At 41.6% G+C, this 25185-nt stretch overlaps 2 protein-coding genes across 4 annotated transcripts in view; both read left to right on the top strand.

Annotated features, from left to right (window-relative positions):
• The first annotated feature begins 16553 nt into the window (after positions 1–16553).
• adamts3 (ADAM metallopeptidase with thrombospondin type 1 motif, 3) overlaps positions 16554–25185 on the top strand; it is a 169963-nt gene continuing 161331 nt past the window's right edge. For all 3 annotated transcript variants that reach the window (XM_065267191.2, XM_065267190.2, XM_065267189.2), the window contains exons 1-3: positions 16554–16877; positions 17399–17423; positions 19072–19466. In XM_065267191.2, the coding sequence (XP_065123263.2) occupies positions 16812–16877; positions 17399–17423; positions 19072–19466 (486 nt within the window). In that variant the 5' untranslated portion in view covers positions 16554–16811. The remainder of the gene's footprint in view (positions 16878–17398; positions 17424–19071; positions 19467–25185) is intronic.
• On the top strand, positions 20675–23340 carry LOC135731371 (zinc finger BED domain-containing protein 4-like). The gene is made up of 2 exons (XM_065249337.2): positions 20675–22188; positions 22433–23340. The coding sequence occupies exons 1-2, from the start codon at positions 20894–20896 to the stop codon at positions 22932–22934; spliced, it is 1797 nt and encodes a 598-aa protein (XP_065105409.2). The 5' UTR covers positions 20675–20893; the 3' UTR covers positions 22935–23340.

Genomic DNA, 25185 nt, shown 5'->3' with positions numbered 1-25185 from the left:
GACTGGGAAGCGCCCTACCTGAGCGGGATAGGAACGCTGCGGAAGCCACCACCCGTCTTAAGGGCTAATGGTGGGCGAAAGTCAACCGTAGTTGAGGAAATAAGACAGCCGTGGCTGTGTAAGCAAAGCAGTGCTCTGCTAAGGGAAACGTGGGCTAGTAGGATTAACCCCACGGAAAAATACTCACAATGGAACCCGGTGGGACACAATGTGGAGCCCGAGCCAGACACGTAGGTTCGCGAGGATACAGCTAGTGAAAGGCTGACAGCCAATGCTCCGCAACAAAGGCTGCCAGGGCAGCGGAGGAAGAACAATTCAAACCATTACGCATTTTTGTTCTGAAGGCCTTCCATACTGACACAGTTATGAAGCATCAGTTGGAGGCTGCAAGCCGACCTGCGAGACTGTTCTCCGTGCCCTCCCTGGTGAGGAAAGAACACGAGAGGATACAGGCTCGATACGAACACTGTAGAATTTAATGAACGTATTAGGTGTCGCCCAACCAGCAGCTCTGCAGACGTCTGTTAGCGAGGAACCACGAGCGAGAGCCCAAGATGAGGCAACACTCCGTGTGGAGTGCGCTCTCAAATTAAAGGGGCAAGGAATACCCTGAAGATTATAAGCCAGGGCGATAGTATCAACTATCCAATGAGACATCCTCTGCTTAGTGACAGCTTTCCCTTTCTGCTGGCCACCATAACAAACAAAGAGCTGGTCTGAGGTCCTGAGGCTTTGCGTGCGGACCACGTAGAATCGCAGTGCGCGTACGGGGCACAACAAAGCCATGGTTGGGTCTGCCTCCTCCGGGGGCAGCGCTTGCAAGCTCACCACCTGATCTCTGAAAGGAGTGGTGGGAACTTTGGGCACGTAGCCTGGTCTGGGCCTCAATGTTACACTCGAGGCAGCAGGACCAAACTGAAGGCACGAATCGTCAACAGAGAATGCATATAAATCCCCTACTCTCTTCACTGAGGCCAAAGCTAGCAGGGTCAGAGCTTTCATTGATAAAAGCTTCAGACTCGCAGACTGCAAAGGCTCGAACGGGGGGGCCTGAAGGGCTTTCAGCACCATGGACAGGTCCCAAGGAGGAATAGAAGGAGGGCGCGAGGGGTTTAGCCTGCGAGCGCCTCTTATAGTGTAATAACCAAATCATGCTGGCCAACTGATCTGCCGTTGATAAGTGAGTGAGTGACGAGCAGAAATAGCGGCGATATCAACTTTAATGGCGAAGGGACAGCCTACCATCTAACCTATGTTGAAGATATAAAGCACAATGTTAATAGGGCATTCTCTGGGGTCCTCGCGTTGCAAAGAGCACCAGGTGACGAAAAAGGTTTCATTAAGCGCGTAAGCCCGTCTTGTGGACGGTGCTCGAACCGCGTTGATGGTGTTAGATACCGTTTGCGATAAATCACCTAAACCTTGCGCGCGCTCAACGACCATACATGGAGATCCCACAGGTCGGGGCGCGGGTGCCATAATGTGCCCCTTCCTAAGAAAGAAAGTCCTTCCTCAGGGGAATCCGCCAGGGAGGGCTGTCGCGAGGAGCATTAACCATGAAAAACCAATTCCCAGTCGTCCAGTACGGACGATTAATAAAAGGCTCTCCTCGTCCTGCCTGACTTTGCACAGTGTCTGTGCGATTAAGCTCACTGGAAGGAATGCGTAGTTGCGCATCCCCCGAGGCCAGCTGTGTGCCAATGCGTCCACGCCGAGGCTGCCCTCGGTTAGTGAATAAAATAGGCGACAGTGGGTATCGTCCGGCGACGCAAACAGGTCTGTCTGCGCACGACCGAACTTCTTCCAAATTAGCTGGACCATCTGGGGGTGGAGTCGCCATTCGCCGGGGCGCGCAGCTCGAGAAGCGCGTCCGCTGCTGTATTGAGCGAGCCCGGAATGTGAATGGCACGAAGGGACCTCAGATGCTTCTGACTCCAAAGGAGGAGATGACGAGCGAGATGCGACAGGTGACGAGAGCGCAAAACCGCCTTAACGGTAAATAACGCAACAGTCGCAATGTTGTCGGTGTCGGCTAATACATCCTTCCCTCGCATCTCCACAGCGGAGCGTACAAGTCCCAGATATACAGCGCACCGCTCGCGGCAGTTGGGGTGCTATGCACACCCCTGAGACTGCAAGCCCGTCATACGTGGCGATCATCCCGTGCTAAGGGCATACATGCTACAGAATGCCAGGAGACCTTTCAGGGGCGCATTGTCTATCGGAAATGCCGGGTCTACCACGGGGAAGTTGGAATGACACGCAGGTGTAATGTTTACACGGTGTATGCCGGTGCGCCACGCTCTCCTCGAGACTCGATCGTAAGCCAACGCTGAAGCGGTCTCATATGAAGCAGCTCGGGCGGTGTCACAGCCGCAGCATGCTGTCATATGTCCAGGAGCTTCTGAAATTGTTTCAGAGGGACCGCGTACTTCCCTCGAATTAAACCGAGGCAAGTCAGAACTGACTGGTTGCGCGCTCTTGTAAAACACGCCATTTAGTCGATCGAGTCTAGTTTCCATACTGAGAAAAAGGATCCTCTGCACAGGGCAAAGTACTCTTTCCCAGTCGACCTGAAGACATAAACGAGCGAGATGCCGAAGCATTAACTCTGTGTTCGCGCACGTCTGCCAAGAACGGGCTATTATAAGTCGACGTACATAAAAGCAGAATGCGAACAACCCTCTCTCTGATATTTTAAAGCCGTGACTAGCACATGGAGACACGGAGAGAGAGAGACAGCTCGAATGATGTACTTAGTATTAATATGCCCACCCCACAACGCAGAGCGAAAAACGTCTAAAGCGAGGGGAGATGGACACATAAAGTACACGTCTTACAGGTCTAAGGCTGCAAACGATCTGAATATTGAAATACGAGCCTCGGCGTTATCGTCCAAAAGAACACCTTTGTAGAGCCGGTGCGTAAATCAAATCGACCGTAACCCGCCGCGTATTTTGGGTACTATGAGATAAAGGCTGGAAAAACCCTATCATCATCATCATCTCGGTAAGAGGGACCGGCTCGATACATCCTTCGCCAACAGGACATCGAACTTTGCACGCAGTACATGTGCATCGGGCGCTTTCACCACAGTGAAACGAAAGCCCGAGAATTTTGGGGTGTGCCGGATCTTGTAACCGAGGCGGATTGTGCGTAAAACCCAACGAAACGGGCTGGGAACTGAAGCCAAGCACCCAGGCACCGTACGAGGAGAATTAACGACACTACCGAAGTACCCGCGGTGGGGCAGCGAAGCGAGACAGGTGGGACTGCCGGTGCGTCTGCTGTGACAGCATAAGCATCTACAGTATGTGTGTGTGACACTGACCTGAGCCCGCTGAGGGTGACGGTCGTCTGGTCTCCTCAGCGGAGAGCGCAGACTCCGAGGAGGGTGCTGGTGGTCCCGTCTCCTCAGCGGAGAGCTGGAACTCCTCAGGACACCCGCTGGCGATAGAGGAGAGGGAGGAAGAGCACGTAAATGCCCGCTCACATCTCTCTCGATCCTCTGGAGACCTGGAGAAGGAATAGGAATGCACTCTTTTTGTGGTTTTGTGGGTGCCGGCTGAGAAGCCGGCGGAACAGAACAAAACGAAACCAAAGATTCTCCACCCGGCCCTCTACCGGTGGAGGGAGCGATGCCATCACCGTCTCCCGTAGAGTGATCCCATCCGAATCCAGGTCGCCCGTCTCAGGACCGCTTCGATTTCCGTTTACCACGGGAAGCGGGTGGGGCGGGCGGGGCGGGCTGCCGACGGCTGTTCCCCCTCCGTGGCCTGGAAGATGTTCTAGTGGGGGGGGTGGAGGCAGCCGCCGCAGGGCGCCCTCGGCGAGGAGCAGACGGGGCCGCCGGCGCTGGAGGGCGAGATGCAGGTCGCTTGCGCCGGGGCATGATCTGAGCGATCGCCTCCGTCTGCTTCTGGGCGGTGGAGAACTGCTGGGCAAAAGACTCCACCGACTCACCGAAGAGACCAGCCTGGGACACGGGAGCGTCTAAGAACTTGTTCTTCTCCGCATCCGACATGTCCGCCAGACATAGCCATAAGTGGCGTTCCTGGACCACCATCGTGGACATGGCACGACCAATCGCCTGCGCTGTCACCTTCGTAGCGCGAAGAGCCAGATCAGTGGCAGCCCGGAGCTCCGAAAGGACAGGCGAGTCGTGTCCTCCCTCGTGCAGATCCCTCAAGGCCTTCGCTTGATGAACCTGCAGCAACGCCATTGCGTGCAGGGCTGAAGCCGCCTCTCCACATGCCTGGTGGGCAGCGCCCGTTAAACCGGAGGACTGTCTGCAGGCACGAGAGGGGAGGGTTGGGCGGTCCTTCCAAGAGGGAGCGTGAGCCGGACACAGTTGCATCGCGACAGCACGCTCCACGGGAGGGATCCCCGTGTAATCCTTAGCGGCTCCGCTGGTGAGGGAGGTGAGGGGGGAGGGCTGAAACGGCCGTAATCTCATGGAAAACGGCGACTTCCAGGTTCTAGTCAGCTCCTCGTGCACCTCGGGGAAGAAAGGCACCGGTGGAGAGGGTTGTGACACCCGGGCAGCTCCAAAGAACCAATCATCCAGGCGGGACGGCTCGGGCTGAGGGGGGGGAACCCACTCTAACCCTACGGTCTCCGCCGCTCGAGCGAGCACGGCCACCATCTCTGGATCGAACTCCGGCGTCCCAACCCGACCAGAGGGAGGAAGGGCGTCGGGGTCCACGTCAGGGGGAGGAGGCCCACCCTCGGATGCTGCGGCGTCGGTGGACCCGGAGGGCGGCACGATGGATTCTAGAGACATCGTAGAACACGACGCTGAAGTCTCCATCGGCACATCAACCGGCTGTGGATGTGGAGGCTGAGAGCCTGAGGACGAATCCCCCGCTCGGCTCAGCACAGTGATGCGCAGGTCGTCCTTAGAGAGCTTCACAGCCGCACCGTGGCGGCGTTCAGCACTCGCATGACGAGGGTTGCGTTTTTCCCGGAGGAAAGACAACCGTCTGCGCAAATCCACAAGGGACATGTTCTGGCAGTGAGAACACTTACCCCCAGCGAACGCTGCCTCTGCGTGCTCGATGCCCAAACACGAAAGACAACGCTCGTGACCGTCCTTCGGACCCATGTATTTGCCGCACCCAAGATCGCACGGACGAAAAGCCATCCTGAAAAGGACGCTGATGTCCGGATATACGAGAGAGTGGCTGCCTTTAACAAGGCACAAAGCTCTCTCGTATCACTCTTTTAGGGAAATTCACTCAGATGCTCAGTTGATGATGCGCACAGGGAAAGGCAACGCACACACTAAACTCAAAACAACAAACAGGTGTAGAGTCGTGGAATTAAGCGAAGCGTCCGCTGTGGTACTGCTAGTCCAACCAACTTCAGCAATCAGATCCCAACAGAGTAGAGTAGCTTCTCAGTAGCAGATACTGCAGGCTTTCGAAGCGAATAAAAGCTAATTTCCCTATTTGCACCTGCTGCTTATATACGCACCTGGCGGGGCGGCGCCAGCATTATGCAAATATCTCAATGCCAAGTTCATTGGCGTTTTAGTAGTATTCGAAGCAGATTGGTCTCTCTAAGCGAGTTCCCAATTCGTCGGTCACGACGTGACGTCGTAGTGACCGACTGAAAGGGAACTGATAATTCTCCAAGTCCCATGTAAACGCAGTTGACTGCATAGCCGGCTTATTGATTTGCATGAAAACAGTTTTCAACAATAAGCAGATTTTTAATAGTTATCCGCTTATTCTGTGCATGTAAACGTACTCAATGGCTGCTTTAAATTCTTCATACCGATGTGGAGAGTGATGCTTCATCCTGGGTTTGATTCTAAGGCACTAGCATGTTAATTGAAACACTATCCACCCAACCATTTTGTATTTCACAAAGCCTCATTCTGCACCCCACCAATAAATAGTAGGGTAGGATCCATACACAAGTTATTTAATAAAGTAAAACAAGATAATACACTGGAGTACAACAAACCAGAGACACTACAGAGATATTACACATATAACAGCTGATAAAGCAAGAAACAAGCAAGGCTAGTAAACACAAGATAGACCCTGACAAGGTGGGGCCACAGGCGATCACCTGTATCACTTATAGGACAGGCCAGCCCTAGGCTTTTGCATCTAAGCTCCTCATATCGTCTTATCAGCACACATGTTCACTTCTGAATAAAGCAGTATCTTATATAGGAGATACTGTAAGATGCTTTTAAACTGTATTTCTTTATAAGCACAAGCCCTGAATTTTGACATTCAAAAAGCTATTGTTCATTTCAGTGTTCCCCAGGAAACATATTGTACACTGAAAAAACAGTGACATAGTGTGCCTATATGGGATCATTTGTCATAATGAAAGCCATCACACAGCACGTTTTTAGCAAATGGCTCCATTGTACCTACAATCAGTAAAAATGATGAAACCCATAAAAAATTGTGTACTGTAAACAATTCATAGTCATTGTGCCAACTTTCCTGTTTTCCCAACTTCTACTCTTCTTCTCTCTATATATATACAGTATATAGTGTATGTGTTGTATAAATTGTTTATACTGAAGTGGAGTTGAAATCAGTGTGTGTTCCATTCTAAGGGGAACTGTGTGTGCTGACATGGCTGACCGTGTTGAAAGAGCTTGAGATGTGAGTTCACTTTGGATAATGTTGAGGTATGGCATGCAGAGGGGTGCCGCGGCGGGAGGCGGCTCTCTACTTGATGTGCCCTTGAGGAATTTAAGTCTGAAAGAGTGGGCGGATTAAACGAAACAGTGCCGGCAGGTGGTTTTATTGTATGAAGGCGAAAAGCGAATATGTGAGATGTCTACTGTCCTCTCTGTCACTCTCTGTCTCTCTGTTGTTTGCTTTTGTTGCTCATTGTTTCCCACTTTCCCCCTTCCCTGTCTGAATGCTTTCACATCATTCTGGAAAGACACAGATTAGTTTAAAATTCCATTACTGTATTTGGAATTGAAGTAGTATTTAAGGAACAGACACTCTCTTATCTTATCCTCTTGTTAAAACAGATGAAATACAACAACGTGAATAACAAAATTACTTATTATGATTTAAGTGTGTCTTGTATTACACAATGAGAAGAATATAATTCAAAAGCAAATGTACATTTTGGTGCTAAATATTGTGTAAACCTTGAAAAATCTTTTGACAGAAATGCAATATACATAACTATATTATCAGTGGGTGTATAAAGACCTTACTGTACATAATGAACTGTATTGTTTTTATTACCTTATGGTGCATTCACACCAGACATGGAAGAAGGGTAAAGCGCTAATATTTCAGGCAAATTTGAAGCGAGGAAACTCAAAATGATCAGGCGCCCAACTATGTGTGCATAGCACGTTTTTTTTCCACTTTTTCCGCGTCTGGTGTGAACGCACAGTTAAAATGAGCCGTTTTTATCTACATACACCGTGGGTCTCCTATATGGAAGTCCCTGACATGTTTCTACAGCAGCCCCAAAGGGACAAACTGTTCTACAGAGCGCGTTTTGGCCTTACGTTGTCTCATACAACGACAAGTTTGTCCATTGGCAGCTATGCAAATGTGAGGGGTGAGCTGTGGACTGAGCAGTTTGTTCCGCTAGATGCCATTAGAAGCTATACATTGCACCGTTAAAGCCCCAAATAACAACCTTACATGTGCTGTAAAAGATTCATTGAAAGTTTGGTAACAATTATAAAATTGGTCAGAAGTATGGAATTGTGGTACAAAATTTTGTCCACTGGAAATGTTGAGCCAGTGTTCCAGGCTTTGGAAGGATTTGCTGGTATTATTCAAAGTTTGATTTGACGACAATTTTCCTTTCGGTGCATCACTAACAAAAAGATAATGGAGAGTTTGGGAGGTAGAATGGAGAGATTTGAAAGTCTTAAAACATGTGTGAACATCAATTACATGAGGATTGGAGAAAGCAGTTTTCCATTTTTTCATTTTTTCCTGGAATTCCCTTCAAAAGCCTAGAAATTTATTGTCTCCTAAATGTAAACAACGTGCGTTTTCCACAAAATGTCTTCTATTAGTCATTCACATTCCTGATTTCCTTCGGGAAAATATATTCGTAGTATTCAGTCTACCTCATTGTTTGTTGTGATGGCTGCCAAGCTCCTAAAAGTGAAATTTTGCTACAGAAAGAAAATTTATCAGTTAAACTATAATCACACAAGATAATCACAAAACTACCATTGATTTGCAGTCTATTCAATTACTTTTGAGCAAAATATTGTCAGGATACCACAGAGAATATGATATTTAATCCATCTGACAGTGAAGGATTTTTATTCATGGTAATATTGCATTTATTCTTCGCCAGAAATAAGCCATGTTCTTTCAGCTTGTGTTTAGACATTTATAGGATATTTCTGGGGGAATAATATCACTAGATGAAAACAAATGTGGTGGGTGGGTTTTCATAATTGAGATGTATCTGTTTGCCCTGTTGGCACTGTGCCAGAAGAGAGAAGGAAATGTAAAATGTACAAGTTGAACACAATTTGCCGTACGTTGATCAGCAGTTGATCTTACAACTTGCACAAACGCGTTCAGGCACAATTAGAAATGTTCTTTATTTCAAGGATCATTGTTTCAATTTTTTGCCTCATTTAGCTGCAACCCCTGTGAGAAAAATAATAATAAGCCTATAATGACATAACTGGCGACATCTGTTTAGTTTTAACTTTTTGTAACTGTTCACATTTAACTTTTGACTTTAGTTCAACATTGTTTTAATGCACAAACAAATGAAACAAACAAATGTTTTTAATGACAAGGCCCTTTCTGATTTAAAACAAAGACTGGCGAACTTCCCGTTTCACTATAATAGTCACGACGATGCATGTTGTTCTCAGTGGGTCTTGTCAGTTGAGACCAATTCAGTGTGGTTTGGAAGATATGAGTCTGACGGAAATGTCTTGGGAAATGTGGGCTAAAAATCATGTTCGTATGTTTTTAGAGGACATTTCAGGCAAATTTCTTATATAAAGTTATTATGCCACCATCAAAGAAAAGGAATGTAAAATTCTTAAATATAAAACTCAACTTCTTATTCCCAGTATAGGTTACACCTAGTAGTCTCAAAGGCGCCTAAAGTGATGCAGACGTACTGTACATAGTGTCAGAGCATGTCAGTAAGGTAAAACAGACAAACTGTTATTATCTAACCACACACTTTGTGATGTTTAGACTATATTAAAGGTGCAATGTGTAACTTTTTAAAGGACAGAATTTTTTTGTCCATACGTTTGTCTCAGACGATGACATGTTTATCCTGTGGGAGATTTCGTAGCGTCTCATTACATTTCGAAATTGAGGTTGGTTGCATTTCGCAGTGTCACTGCTAGATGCCGTTAAAACATACTGTACCTTCAAATGAAATGACTTGGCTCTACATGATCTGTGTTATGCATTACACCAGGCAAACCTGAGCAGTCTTGTCCATGACTGTTTAAGACCATTCGTTTTTATGCAGGTAAGTTTAGAACTATTTTTATTTGTTAAATACTTTTATTTGTTAAATACCTTAATTGGGCCACTGTAAATAATACTTGTTTTATGGTTAAATTTTGGTTTATGGTTAAAAAACACATTATTTTCCACATACTGTACATTTTGTAGCTCCAGATATCCCTGCCTTTCTCAAATGCTCTGATTTTACAAAGCTCATCGATCTAAAAAGCGCTGTGTCCCTGATTGGCCAGTTTGTGTTGTGATGCATGAATACCATGAATATCTCTCACTTATTTCAGAAGCGTGCAGAATTTTAATAATGACTGTTGTGTCTGCGTCAACTGGCACAGGAAAGATACTGGCCTGGTTTTCTTGTCATCATTTAAATATAAACTTTATTCCCTGAACTGTTATGTTGCAGCAGGATGAAAGGGATGTGTCATACCCATTTCATATTAGCAGGAAAATGGAGGCTTTCAAGCTGGGACAAAAACAACCCTCAAACACTGTGATTGATCAGTTGGTCACTGGTGCTGTTTTGAGGTTTCGCTTCCTCCAAACCTTGACCATTAATATTGTCTTTTTCCTATCTATTTTGGGAAACTGTAAACAGATATTAAAGGAAGCATAAAATAATTGGACATTCTGAAAAGTTGTAGAGGTATTGACTTTTATGATTTATGTGACTTTTATGTAGTGCCTAACAGTGATTTTGAAGAATGCGTCAGACTTTAATCTGAGGGACTTGCAGTGCTGTCGGTATATATTTTTTTATTCATACAAACATTAAAACTTCCCTCTTCCTCACCTTCTGCAAGGTCGCAAATAAAGTTAAATTCAATCTGCAGAATTTAAAACAAGTTACATGTAGGCCATTTCTTAAACACTAAAGCTGCTAAAGTTGTTCTTATAGTTATAAACTGGTCATGAACTAACATAACTGCTCTTAAAAGTATTGAATCTCTATTTAATAAAGTCATAATATTTTTTTATAAAAAGGCATTGTCATTTCACCATTGTGATATCTAAGAGAGACATGAATTCTTAAGCTTTGATAATTTTAAACATTTCAAATATGCTTGTTTGGTATATAAAGTGGAACATAATCTTGCCCCCCCCCCACGTTGCATGGCTTCTTCCAAAGACTTGACATGAGCCTCTGTTTTGTCAATGTATATGTCACTATAATGTGTTTCTTTTCATTTATAGTGAATGAATGTTGTATGATTGTTGGTTGTCTTTATGTTAGTCTTATGTTACCTGCCTAGGGACTACAGATAGTTTTACTAATTCTGGCATATGTAAGCAATAAAGTACGAGAGGCTGTGCTGTATCGTAAATAAGTAACGGCTGAAGGGCGTTGTTAGGCACGACGCGAAGCGACCCCTTCAGCCGTTACTTATTCACGATACAGCACTTGCCTCAAGTATTTTTATTGCTTTAATAAAACGGTTACCACACAATATTAAAGTAAAAAAATATTAGTGCAACTTTCATGAAGTTAAATCAATAAAGAGCATTCCTTCCGCTAGAAAAAATAGTCACTGACCATGAACAAAAATGTGTTTCATTGTGTAATATGCATGAAAGCTCAAATAAAAACAACAAACTTGTGGTTGCTAAGGGTGTTGCTAAGGCGCAGTGATGAACAGAACCGTTGGGTGAAGCGGCCATAGCTGTGTTTTATCGTGAATGAAGCACACCTATTGACCAATCAGAATCAAGGATTGGAACTAACCGTTTTATAAATAATGTTAATGAATATAAACCAATAAAAAAATAAAATACATAAATTGAATGGATGACAAAATCAAACTCATTAATAAATGTTATCATTTGGTCAAACATTTGAGATAGATTTAAAATGGTATGTTTTCTTATTTTCTGTCATCTATAGAATCCATGTTTGGTATTGAATGGTAGCTGTTATTATACTTAAAATATGGATCAAACTTTATGACATGACCAGTTTTGTTCACCTGAAATTCCTTAAACCATATTCCAGATCCAATGAAGAGTCTAGTGAATATATTGCACAACCTTAGCGGGCAGTGCATGTTCTACACTGTATTTATAAAAATTACACTTCCATTCACAGCAAATGGTAGATCTTAGCTGTTCTGTGCCAAAGCCCGCCACAGAATTATCCCCATCTGGTTGTCATCTCCTCAACAAAGCTGACCTTCTTCAGGCAAATCCATAGTCCGGCAAACCAGCGATGAAAAGTTCAAATATTGGACTTTCCTGTGGAGCTAAAGCTCAGTGACAGCCTGTTCAAGCCAACATCAACAGGACGGGATAGTGTCAGAGAGCACGTCTGTCTCGTCTGCGTCAGGAGGCTGAGGTGGCTTATGCTGAAGCCAGAGGTTGCATTAGACTTTTTCATTGTCTGTCATTATCCTTCATTTAATATTTTAATGATAATGATTAATAGCTTTTGTTTTTGTTCACACGATTTTATCTTTAATCATGAGCTTTCAGTATGAGCTAAAATATATATTCCAATTTGTGAAGAGGAAAGAGGAACACAGAACATGCATCACTTTATTTTTTTCAACGTCACATGAAGCAGCTGAATGAATGGTTTTTCTGCAATCTTCTTGCTTGTTTATCAAAAGAGGTAAAGGATAAGAACAGGCAATTTAAGGCTGGCTCAAATTGACAGTTTTTGTCACCTGACAATGCCTTAGAGGTTTAGAGAAAAGGATACAGAATTTTAACTAAGTGTGACATTTTGCTTTCTCTTGCTCTTTCATTTATTGTCTACCTCGGTCTTCCCTTTGAAATGATGCCACATGCTTTTTGATAAAACCGAGCGGAGGAGTTTTACAACAAATTAGACCACAACACTTTTGGCTGCTTGTATGAAAACTCTTCTGCTTAGGCTCCAGACATGTTCGCAACACCATCCCAAATACTTCAAATGCATTAAGAAACATTTACAGGAAAAGTTTACACACACAAGTTTTGTATAGGTGTTATCATATTGTGATATTGTGCGTGGCATGCATTGAGAAAAAATCTTGTAGGCAACCTGCTTCTGGTCCATGTTTGGAAATATTTTCAGTAAATAATACAAGAATGCTTTTTCTTAAATGTGTAATAAATATGTAAAAGAATAGAGAAAGATCATTTTCAGTTTTAATTTTCAGCACCATACGAGGTATGGTAACTTTCAGCACCATGTCATCACGAGATTATGTAATACTCAAGGTTTTCTCAGAAAGTTTCAATCATAATAAAACAGCTTGTGAAAATTATAACTAACCTTGGGAATATGTGTAATATCTCAAACTCTGCCTTCTATCAAGAACCTATGTCGAACACAAAACATGCATACAGACTGGAGTAACTTTAGGCCACTCTCTATCTGGAATGTTCTTGGCTTCTGTCTTCACTGTCATCACTGGAAAATGGGCAATCATCCTAAGGCTGGTTGTTTCAGAAGTGCAAAATGTTCAAGTAAAGCTTTGGTGCCTTTGTTAAGTGAACAGTCAGTTCTCAGTGATATTGCCACACAGACAAACACACAAACCCACACACAAATAGAGGAAGCAACTCATATCTCATAATAAAATACCTGTTACTGCTTTGTATCTGCATGCCATGATCAGTCACACAGTTGCAGTTTATTAAAAAGCAGATAACATGAAGTGTATAAAACCACTGGGAACTGAACTGTTACCTAGTATCTAACTTTAGTCTGGTTTAACAAAATGTCATTCAGTATTGTGAGGTTTACACAGTACACCTGCACCTATAAAGAACATAAGGGCAATTTAATACAAGAAAAATTTTGTACAAAAGCTAGAGTGACCACTACCCAACAAACCAAATGTGGTTTAGTAAGTCTGTATGGGACAATGTGGGATGTAACATTGCATCACTGAATGCACCTAAAACTGTGATATAATGTATTATAATATAATGTAATAAAACTATAACAATACTTACAGTACTTTCAGAACACACCAGCAGACAGGGTACTGAAGTTTTTAAGGTATAAGGACCAAGACTACAGTTTTTTTTGTGGTATAGTTATTGTCTGAAAACTCTTTTTTTTCAAGGTAGCTGAGTGCAGACTTATAGAAAAAAGTGTGTGTTGCTATTGTTAATAGCTGTAGTTGTAGTAAGAGTAAAACGGTTAGTTCCAGTCCATGATTCTGATAGGTCATTAGCTGTGATTTATTGTAAATGACCCACTGATTCTCTGTATCACTGCGCAGCACCCTTAGCAACCACCCTTAGCAACGTAAACATACTGTATTATGTAATTTTCTGTTGTTGTTTACAGTCGGTCAGAGGCTTTTAGTGATTTTAATTCATGAATGCTGCGATAATATTTGTGTTGTGTGGTAACTGTTTTATAAAAGCAACAAGGTACTCAAGCGTAGTGCTGTATAATAAATAAGTCACAGACTCACAAAGGATTGCAAACACTTCAATTTGAGCTGTGTCGCGTGCCTTCAGCCATGACTAATTCTATGTTACAATAAAGCTTCAAGTACCTTATTGCTTACAAATGGATGGGAGACTAAGGGGGAAAACATGGTCTTAAGTAAACCATTTCGTGCTGCACTCACCTTTATTACAGATTGATGTACATCACTACAAATACAACTTACCTGGTATTTGTACAGTTGTATTTGTCCTTTGACTACAGATGATAGAATTTTAATGATTATGTTGTTTAAGTTATTACGTTTATGCAGTCGTGTCATGCTGTTTATCCAGAATAGACAGCTGTGGGAGAAAGAACTAGATATTAGTTTAAAAATGTAATTAAATTCCTTGTAAAATTATAAGATAAAAGTATTGAAAACAACAGTAAAAGAACATCTTATACTATTGATTCCTTTTGCTCGGACCAGTTCAGCTTAACACAAACGGATAAAGGACTGGTTTTCAAAACAGGGCAAGTAAGGGTTAAATGTCAAAATGTATTGTCCTTTCCTTTTTGAAATGCCTTTAAATCATTGATTTTATTGCTGTTCCCTAAAGTCAAAGATGTCAATGAACAAAAAGTACCATTCAGCTCTTGGGAGGTCAGAGCACCAATTAGATCCCTATTGTGACTTTGGCATGCCTTCGGTCGCTATTGTGTTCTAAGTTTTGTTTGAAAACAAAGATGGGATCGGAGCACGCAGACAGCTTGACATTCAAATACCTATTTCACAGCCATCAATGCCCCTTGTGATGTCATAGAGGTCAGCCCATTGCAAATTGCTGTTAGGTGTGGTCTAATGGTTTGGTCAGTGTGTTTCCATTACAAACCAACAGGATAACCACAAACATCTTGTTTGGAGAAAATGCGTATAATTACAAGTCCTATATGGTTAAAGCATTAATTAATGGTGCACCCATTAAATTCCCCATTTCCCACTGACTGCCAAAAGTTGACTTCTGCCAAATGCTTAGACTTCAAGTCTTCTATAAAACGTTTTATTTAATTAAGACCTGTTTATGTTAAAACAAGTTTGGCGCTTATTTAAATAAAGAAACATTAGGAAAAGTGACAGCTCTCAAACTTAAGTAGCAACCTACGCAAACAGCATGGTTGCAAATAGTTTATTGTTTCATTGACCATTTTACAACCTCATTACTCAGCCGGTGTCTGGCTTTACAGAATTAAAGCTAAGGCACAAAACAAAAGGGCTGCTGACATTCAATTTTACCTTCCAATAAAAGCTAAAGAGTGCATAGACGTGAGTGCAGACAGATTCTCAGGACCTCCAAGCACCTCTTTAATCAACGATAACAATACAGCTAGAATTTCATATAACGTTTCAACAGCGGACCCGTGTAACACTTGGATAGAGGCCAGAGTTAAGGACCACAGGGGTAGACAGAGTCTGTGATCATATTCATATCAGCATTTCCCATGGAAGAGTCTGATGTATCAGATCTAACAGAAAATAAATGCATATCAAAAACAAAACTATATGACAGTTAACACAAAGAAAGAAAATAGGGAAAGCTCTTATCAGATTATAGTTACGCTTAATTCCCAAATCACTGCTCATTATAAATAAAATCCAAATGAACCTTCAAAAGGTCTGTCTGTCATCAGAAGACAAGAGGACGTCCCATAAAACACTTTGTTTTTGAAGAAGATGCAGCAGTGAAATTAAGCCATTTTTGTGTGATATGGACTAGGAACATGCACATGAGGTGTACAGATGTGCAAGTTGATCAGATTACTCTAAAGCAAATTCACCTGTGCTGCATTTGACACGTAGCCACAAAGTCCTGGAACGATGGTGAAGAATCGAAGGTATGAAGTCTTTATATGTGGAATAAACATGGGCTCTTATATAACTGGGCACACTCATACAAATTCACATGATCCAGTTTCATTTGGATGTAGTTTAAAGGCGTCTAAATGTGTCATGCATGTGTGATATGGAATCAGGCCTGGCAGAGGGGAAAAGTGAGAAAAAGAGATGAGAAAGGTCTACGTTATATTCACAGAGTAATTAAAGAGTCTGTTCTCAGCAGTTTCACTTTTTCTTCAGCGCTATCAACACATATCCCTCCATGCAAAATCAACTGAATGCTGCAGAAATTAGTTGCATCATAGTATTTGTCCCTCAGCCAATTTGGTTGATTTAGAGAAATTAATCTTTTTTGTAGAATACTATTACACAACATGTTGATTAAAGATTTTTTTCTTTCCTTCTGTTTTTCATCAGGGAGAAGAGAACCAAATAATAATAAAATAAAACCACATTGAGTTGATTTCTTCTGGTTTAAAAATGTAAGTTGACACATACATCTTAAAATAGATTCAGCTTCACAAACATGAAATCAAGCTTGGTTTATATGATTTTTTATTAAAAACTGTTATTAATTACAGAATAATAGATACACTAACTACATCTGTGGGAATTATTTTCCAAATCAAAAATAAATAAACAAATAACCATCCTCAATAAAATTTTCTAACTAGTTTACTTTATGGCGAGTTTTGGCATGTTTTTTTCTTTGAATATTCCTTCTCTTCTTTTTTCCACCATGCGCTTTCCTGGGAAATGGTAGAAAGTGACGTCAGCAAAGGGCTGGTCTGTAGTTTATAGTCAGCGCGAGGTGCCAGGGTTCGAACTCAGACAAGGCTCTGTCCAGCCAGCTCAACTCATCCACCACAGCTCTTTCAAATGAGTTTACAAACCTCAGGCATTTACCCAAGTTTTCCAACTCCCTTCATTACTATTGGTTTACTTTTAAGCATTCTTTAAAGCTCTCTTGTTTGAGGATAAGTGGTGCTCGATACTTTTTAGAGAAGACAGGCGCGTACTGAAACATCCAAAATTGGATTGCAGTTTCTGTTTCTCGTCTTTCAGTTGAAAAACCCGACTCGTGATGGTTGTCCTGTCACTTAGCTTACTAATGGTAGGAGTTGTAGTAAGTCTGACTTCAGCCGATCTGGTAAGTGTTAACGATTTACTGTTTATACGCGGAAAGTTGTATGGAGAGTATGAGTGAATGAAAGTTCGCGGGAGTTTGATGTGTGACAGTTGCACTCCCGCTTTGAAGTCGATTCGCGTTCAGATCAATTTTATATAAAACTGCGATTTAAATTTAAGAATTCCCTATCCAATTTCACTTCTGTCTGCATTAGTTATGTACTGCAAACTTGATGGTCTCTCAGTGAAAGTATTAATCAAATTTTAGAGACTGAAGAAACTTCTGGGAGAGTTCCCAGCTGTCAAACCCATCGCCAAACTGTCCAAAAAGTCAGCATGGCTAAACACATGTGAAATCCATAGTTCTTGTCAAGTTTTATCATATCTAATATAATATTTTCTAGAATATTGCTACATCCGTTAAGTTTCTCGTTTTCTAGCGACGATAAGTTACTTTCTTAGCTGTTTTGTAAACATAGCCTGTATGTTGGCTGCCTGTCTCCTGCGTTTTGACCTTATCTTTGTGCTCTGTTTCGCTTGCAGGCTGGTGAAATAATAGATAAAGAAGGTAAAGTATACAGTTTTTTGGTTGTCATACATTTATATGTGTCTGTCTGATAGTGGTTGTCCTTTTTTCCAGTCAGTTTCTATCAAAGTTTTGATTCTTCCTTAAAAATTGATCTTGACATTGTTGCTGTCAAATGTTGGGGTGTTACTGTTATTTCTTGCATCATACGCTCTTAATGTTTAATTGCAAATATATTTGATATAGGATGAGCCTGAAAATAGATCAACCCAAATAAAGTGGTAATTACATTTGCGAAAGACTGACAAATTACAGTAAAGAAACACTTAAAAAGTTAAAATTTCAACCAAGAAATTGTACTCCTCTAAATCTTCACAGCGTGGGTGATAATTTCTGTTTCTTAAAGTCATTGAACCCTTTTGTATTTGATGACCTGACACTGTTTGCTGTAGCTGCATCCGTTTATAAACCAACAGCTGGAGAACGTCAAAAGGTTCATTGTATGGGGAAGGAAAATGTTAGATTTTTTTTTTTAAATGCAAAATTTAGCTTGTATGACCTAGTTTGTGTATAAAGCTAGTAGATGCTTATCCTGCTTACTATTAATTCCTTTTAAGCAGTGACAGTATGTGGAAAAAAATAGGGTGTTAATTTTGTATTAAAAGTTAGCATGTCTCAGTATTAGCCTCATAAAAGCTTGTGTTTAAAGGAACTAAATGAATCCTTTAACTTGTGTATTATGCCCTAAAACAGGCAGTACTGGGGGAAGCAGTATAGTTCATTTTTTCCTTTATTTACAAAAATTAGACATTCACTTTATTTTATTTGTAGCATAACTATCATAGCAAAGGAGTCTCTGGCTTGAACATTTTTGTTTGTGATGTTGACCGTATAAAAACCATCATATGTCAGGAAGTATGCCAAGCGCTTAATATAAAAGCTTATGTAAGTGGCTGTTGTGTCGCAAGGAAAACATTTTCATTAGGTCATTAAGTTTACCGCAAATGCAAATTTTTTATTTACTACAAGCATTTTTTCGCGATCAAACCCATTTTTCCCAGGAGTTCATGATCTTACGATCTGGTGTTAAAAGACAATGGGGTGGTTTCCCAGACAGGGATTAGACTAGTCCTAGACTAAAATAAATGTAAGAGCTGTCCAAACTGAAAACAACTTGCGCTGACATATCTTAAAATACATCAGTGCCCTTTGTTTTGCCTAAATATGCACACAAGTAATGTTTTTAGTAAGGCATGTTTGTTTAAAATAGTTATATTTCCTAATTAAACTAAGGCCTAGTCCTGGTTTAAGCTAATCTCTGTCCGGGAAACCACCCTAGTGTATCTACTACGATTATCTATTTCTTGTTGTTTTTAATTCTTTATATGTAAGTAAGATTCAGCCTGATCTAACAAGAAATCGTACATATTTTACGACTTGGCTAATTCGTATCACTTAATACGAAGTTAATCGTGCAAAATTGTACAACAATGGAACCGAACCCCTAACCCCAACATCACAGGGGTCAAGGCAAATAGTACCAAAACTTAAGAATTTGGTCGTATGAATTAATACAAATTAGCAAACTCGTAAAATATGTACAATTTCTTGTGAAATCGCGTTTGTAAAATTAGTGAAATATTTAAACGCATATTCTTATTTCTTTATTTGTCTTATTATATCTTTTCAGACTTTTTAAAGATCCGTTTGAAAGAGTATGGCCTTGTTACTCCCATCAGCACAGATGAAGAGGGACACTACCTCTCACATCTCCTCTCGGCCAATCACAAGCAGCGTGTGAAGCGGGACGCTTTGGATCAGCCTGCACCAGCTGAGACGCTTTTCTATAACATCACTGTCTTTGGCATTGAATTCCACCTCCGACTATATTCCAATCATCGATTAGTTGCTCCGGGAGCCACAGTGGAATGGCATGATGAGATTGAGGCTGAAAACGTGACTGATAACAGAACCCACCCTGAGAAAATACTCAGAAAAGAATTGCTGAAAACAGACTGCGCTTTTATTGGAGAGATCACGGATGTGCCTGGAGCTTCTGTTGCCATTAACAACTGTGATGGGCTGGTGAGTGTTGCCTTTGCGTACCATATTACTTTTGACAAAGTCACGTTTCTGACGTAGTTTGTGACAACTAAGTCCTTCTTTTTAATGAGATTGCTAAGCGGCTCACTAGATCACAATGAGCAGTAAAAACTATAATTTTATACCTACAGGGATCCTTCTTTTATGGCCATTAAATCTTATCCCATAAAACCTGTGGTCTGTTTCAGACTTGAATGTCTTTATTTAAGGGAATAGAAAAAAAACATCATCTGCTTACCTTGTACCTACAAACTTTTTTTTTCCTGGAACACCAAAGGAGCTTATTAATGTCCACACAGTTTGTTCCATACAACCAAAGCATACTGTGACTTGTGGCGGTCAAGCTCCAGAAAGGTCAAAACCCCCATAAAAACAGTCAATGAAAGTAGCAAGCTTCATTTCAGGTTTTCTTAAACCGTACGATAGGTTTATGTGGGCTAAATAGTAACTATTTACTTTAAGAAAATGGCTTTTTATGAATTGAATAAGTTTCATTTTTCCCCTTGCCAGACACTGTTCTGGTACACTAGGAGCGGCACCAATCTCCTCAAATGCCAGTCTTTATCATAAAAACGAAAACAAAATGAAATTGTACATTGTGTCTAAATTAGCCTTTATGTAGTATTTCCTCAAAAATGCTATGCAAGCCCTAGGTGAGGGCCCAAAGTGATAGTGGAGTTGAACCACAGGTCACCATGGAAACCTGACAAATAAGATAGCAGGTCTCACCAGGGTTTCTTCAAAAGCTTTTGGAGACAATCATGAGGAGTGCTGACTAGTGATGGGCAGAGCGAGGCTTCATGAAACACTGAAACAGTTGAAGCAAATGTGCCGTATTGTTTCGAGGCTTCGAAACATCAATCCGAAACCGCCTCCACAGTGACACCTAGTGGTCACTTAAGTATTACAGGCTCATTAATGGTTCAGACAAGCGCTAACAATCGTGTCACACCTGTTGGGTGCGTAATTGAATGATCTGGTAGGAGAGTGGATAGTGCTCTCGCTTTACATGTGGTTGTTAAAGGTTCGAACCCAGGCTGAAACATGTTTATTTTAGCATTATATATCATTTTAAAATACATTTATTTTGTTGTTTTAAAACGCTGTTTTCACATCTGAATGACAACTATGAGAGTTTGATTTTGAAACCTTCAGGTACCTTATTGTGAATATATTATTATAGTTAGGGATGCGTCGATACCGATACCAGTATCTAGTATCGGCCTCGATACCAAATTTTTTAAAGTACTCGTACTCGTTAAAAGTCATCCGATACCGGGGACCGATACCACGGTCGAGAAATGTCTTTGTTTGTGCGGCGTGTAAGGGGTTAATCACAGGCGCCGAGTGCCCGCCTCCGGGCCCCGCCTGCAGCTCAGAGCGAGGAGAAGGTGAGGCGAGACGAGACAATGTCAGCCGTGTGGAACTATTTCAAAGTGAATGAAGACGACAAAACAAAGGCGGACTGCAAATTATGCTCAGCGAAATTGTCCAGAGGAGGCTCAAAAGGTAGCGCACTTAACACAAGTAATTTAATCAAGCACCTAAAATCCCAACACGACAACGAGTACAAAGAGTTTACCCACGCTTCTAAACCAACACAACCCACGCTGCAGCAAACTCTTGCAAGACGTGAGAAAATGTCCAGAGACAATCCACGTGCTGTTAAAATAACACAGGCAATTATCGAGTACATTGCATTGAGTGACCAGCCACTCTCGGAGGTAGAAAATGTGGGATTCCTGCGTCTCCTCCATGTTCTGGAGCCCAGATATGCTGTCCCAAGCCGCAGCTACATGACTGACACGGAGCTGCCTAAACTACACGACTCCGTGAAAAAACATATCCACAGCCTACTGCAAGCTTCGTCTGCGTTTAGTTTCACCACGGATATTTGGACAAGCAGTGTTAGCCCTGTGTCGCTAATTAGCCTAACCTCCCAGTGGATAGACGAGAGTTTCACACCGCAACGAGCCATATTACATGCGAAACAATTCCGCGGCTCGCACACCAGCCAGGCTATAGCGCATGTGTTTGAGGAAATGCTCCAGACATGGGGTATACCTAAAACATCAGTACATGTTGTGCTTCGTGACAACGCCAAAAACATGATTAAAGCCATGAATGACGCAGGGCTCCCAAGTCTGCCGTGTGTCGCGCACACGCTCCAACTGGCTGTTCACGAGGGCTTATTAGCACAGAGGAGCATAGCTGATGCTATAGCAGTGGGGCGGAAAATAGTTGGGCATTTTAAACATTCCGCCTTAGCCTACTCCCGCCTCGAGGACATTCAGGGACAGCTCAACCAGCCAACAAAGAGACTGCAGCAGGACGTACAGACGCGCTGGAACAGCACGTATTACATGCTCCAGTCCCTCATTGAGCAAAAGCGAGTGCTGGGGGTGTATGTGTCCGAGCATGAACTCCCTGACTTTCTCACCGCTAACCAATGGGCTCTTATGGAGAAGACTGTTGCCATCCTCGCCCCCTTTGAGGAACTAACTAAAAAAGTGAGCAGCTACGACGCACTAGCCTCTGATGTCATCCCAGCTGTGACTGTGCTAGTGAGACTTCTAAACAGAGAAACAGACGAGGACCACGGCGTCAAGACAATGAAAGCAACCTTACTGGCAGCTGTCAAGAAGCGCTTCAGTGACATCGAGACCAACCCACTGTACTTCATCTCCACCATACTTGACCCAAGGTAAAGTCTGTGTGCTATTCAATGATAAACTACAGTACTAAATGTAAGATTAATTTCCATCTGAAATATTATATTATATTTTTGTAACTAAAATACACAAATACAAATATATGCAATATATATAATATGAAATATATTTCCCTTATTACTGCCAGAAATGGCTGGCATTTATGACAGTGGTTTAGGGGAAACTAAAATCTGTCCTATTTTTCCACATATTAATACATTCATGAATTTTGTTCAGGTATAAAGATCGCTTCTTCTCCCACAATGCTCTGGAGGCCAAGCTGCACCTGAAGCAGGAGCTGCAGATGATGTCCAGAGCTGAGGCAGAGGGGAGTCAGGCAGAAGCTGCAGAACCTCCTGCTAAACGGTTCCTCAGGGCCCAGGCCAGCACTAGCAGCAGTCTGGACACTCTATTTGAAGAAATCGCTAAGGAGCAGCCCCAGGCAGCACAGCCGCTGGCGGCAGGTGCTTCCATTGAGCTCGACATATACCTCGGAGAGGCCCCAAGCCCTCGTGAAGACAGTCCTCTAAAGTACTGGGGTGTCAACAAAATCCGGTTCCCCACTTTGGCTAAAATGGCCCATAAATACCTCTCAGCCCCATGTAGCAGTGTGGAAAGTGAAAGGCTTTTTAGCTCAGTGTCACACATTATAGATGAAAAAAGAAACAGGCTGACTGCTGATAATGCAGAAAAGCTACTTTTCTTAAAAAAAAACCTGCCACTCACTTTTTCTAAATAGGCTCCATTAAGTAAGTTGTCTTACACTCGATGTTAATACCTACCTCAGTTGCACTGACTGCCATAGTTCTATGTTGGTGGATGTTGTTAGTTTGTTCAAATATTGTGCACTAAATTGCAAAGATGTTTATTAATGCCCCTTGCGGTGTCCAAAATTGCACTGTCACTGTTTACATTTTTTTTATATAATTATTTATTTTGTAATATGTTGAATACAACATGCTTTTCATTTTAAATAAATGTTCTTAATTCCAAACTTGTCCCTTGTTTCTTTGTTAAATTATATGACTAAAGCTGATACCTGTAAATTTAATTCATTTTTTTATTAAGTACTCGGTATCGGTATCGGCGAGTACTGAAATGCAAGTACTCGTACTCGTACTCGTTTTCCAAAAAAGTGGTATCGGTGCATCCCTAATTATAGTAATGGAAACTATGAGATGAATGCATTATCAAATAATGAGACATTAATAAAACAAATGAAGCAACAAAGACATTTGTTACATTTCAAAATTTTTATTCAAAAATATAAATTGCTCTGCTGTTGAAGGACTCAGCCTACTTCTTTTTTTACATATAATTACTCCAGCTTTAGAAAAAATTCTCTCACAAGGGACACTTGTTGCTGGCATGCATTTTTTGTAAGTAGCCTAAGTGTTACATACCTATGAGGAAAAATTACTTCTTTTCAGTAATTTATAGTATTTGATCTTGCCAAAAACGCATCTATGAGGTATTGTCAGATTTGTTTCCTACCCTGTCAGTTTAAGATTCGAAGCAGATTCGACAGGTACGCCACCTTTCGAAATACTTGTGAAATGCACCGCTTGGTGTTTCGAATCACTTCATCACGTGACATGGGTGTTTCGAATCACATTTCGGAGCAGTGTTTCGAAACATTTACGCTTCGGGATCTCGACACAGTGTCGAAACGTCAGTTTCGCGGGAGCCATCCCTAGTGCTGACTGTGTTGATGTGTCTAGTGGATTTTTCTGTACCTACAACATTCAATTTGTAGTATTATTGTCACGTTTAGGATGAAGATACGGAAGACGGATTTACAAAATGATATAACTTTAATAAAAGCTTAGGAACATAACAGGAACATGCATACACAATAGATAATAACCGACAAAGACTGAAACTCAAGAGGGGTATTTATACACAGGACTACAGGTGGAGACAATCAGGGTAATGGGGTGATGATTACACACAGGTGAAAACACTATACACAATGAAGACTAAACACATGACAATGACGGTCCTTACAATTATTTACCTCAAATGTTTATTCATTTAAACATTACACTGATATGGTTTTTGGAATCGTGTGGAATGTGTCTGTTTTTCTAAGACTTTATGGCTTTATTGAAGGAACTGATGGCCAACATCACCAATAAAGCAATCCACTCATTCAGGAAGCCAATTTTATGTGAAAATGGAATGTTCACTACCCTCTAAAAAAATCCAGCAGTTGGGTAATTTGAACCCAGCAGTGTGTTCTGTACAATAGTGACCCAGCCCTGGGTTAAAAACAACCCAGTATTTTTTAGAGTGTAATAGTTGTTTAAGACTATGGCTGGGTATCGTTTGAATTTAAACGATTCCGGTTCCGATTCCTTGTTTCGATTCCGGTTCCTAACGATTCTCGATTCCGATGCTTTTAAGAGGCAGGGTCAAAAAAGTTTATGATATTTTAAATGAGCTAGCTAACCAATGGTCTTTCTGAGGGAAATAGTCTGACCTTCTCCATCAATTTAAATATGAACTTTTTAGTTTGTGAACTTTACTATGAATTTCTCACAGGGCTGTTTTTAACTACAATACAAATATCAAATCTATGAACTTGAATATAAATATTATAAATTATGAATATATTTACACTTTCCTCAAGAGAGCTTTTTTTTCAAAACCTCATGAAAACGCATTTACGCATGAGTGTATGATGCTGCAGGTATGTTACCGCGCTCCACTGATGGGCTAACCTGGTGCAGAATAGAAACAATAAGAAACAAACCCAGTCCAGGTTAGTAGCAGGTACAGTATAAAATCAGAAACCGTTATTGTTTAGAACAATTATCAAATCTGCCTTCTCAGGCAGTATGTGTTAGCATTTTAGACAGATAGTATCTCCTGCTGTGGAGAAAACACGTTCGCTCGGTTAAAACGTTCCCAATATCAGTTCGTAAATTGTCTATGAAAAAATATGTTGGCCAATTTGTTTGCCTCAATTTTGGTGCAAATATTATTTA

This window comes from Paramisgurnus dabryanus, chromosome 5 (genome assembly GCF_030506205.2).
Source record: "Paramisgurnus dabryanus chromosome 5, PD_genome_1.1, whole genome shotgun sequence".
Classification (NCBI taxonomy): domain Eukaryota; kingdom Metazoa; phylum Chordata; class Actinopteri; order Cypriniformes; family Cobitidae; genus Paramisgurnus; species Paramisgurnus dabryanus.
The sequence above is the reverse complement of the archived record's forward strand: the minus strand, read 5'-3'. Positions and strand labels throughout refer to the sequence as shown.

Excerpts from the sequence above, each read along its gene's own strand:
- LOC135731371 (XM_065249337.2), top strand. The coding sequence starts at position 20,894 with ATGTCAGCCGTGTGGAACTATTTCAAAGTGAATGAAGACGACAAAACA. Across the intron at positions 22,189-22,432 it reads TCCACCATACTTGACCCAAG|GTATAAAGATCGCTTCTTCT; the intron begins GTAAAGTCTGTG and ends AATTTTGTTCAG.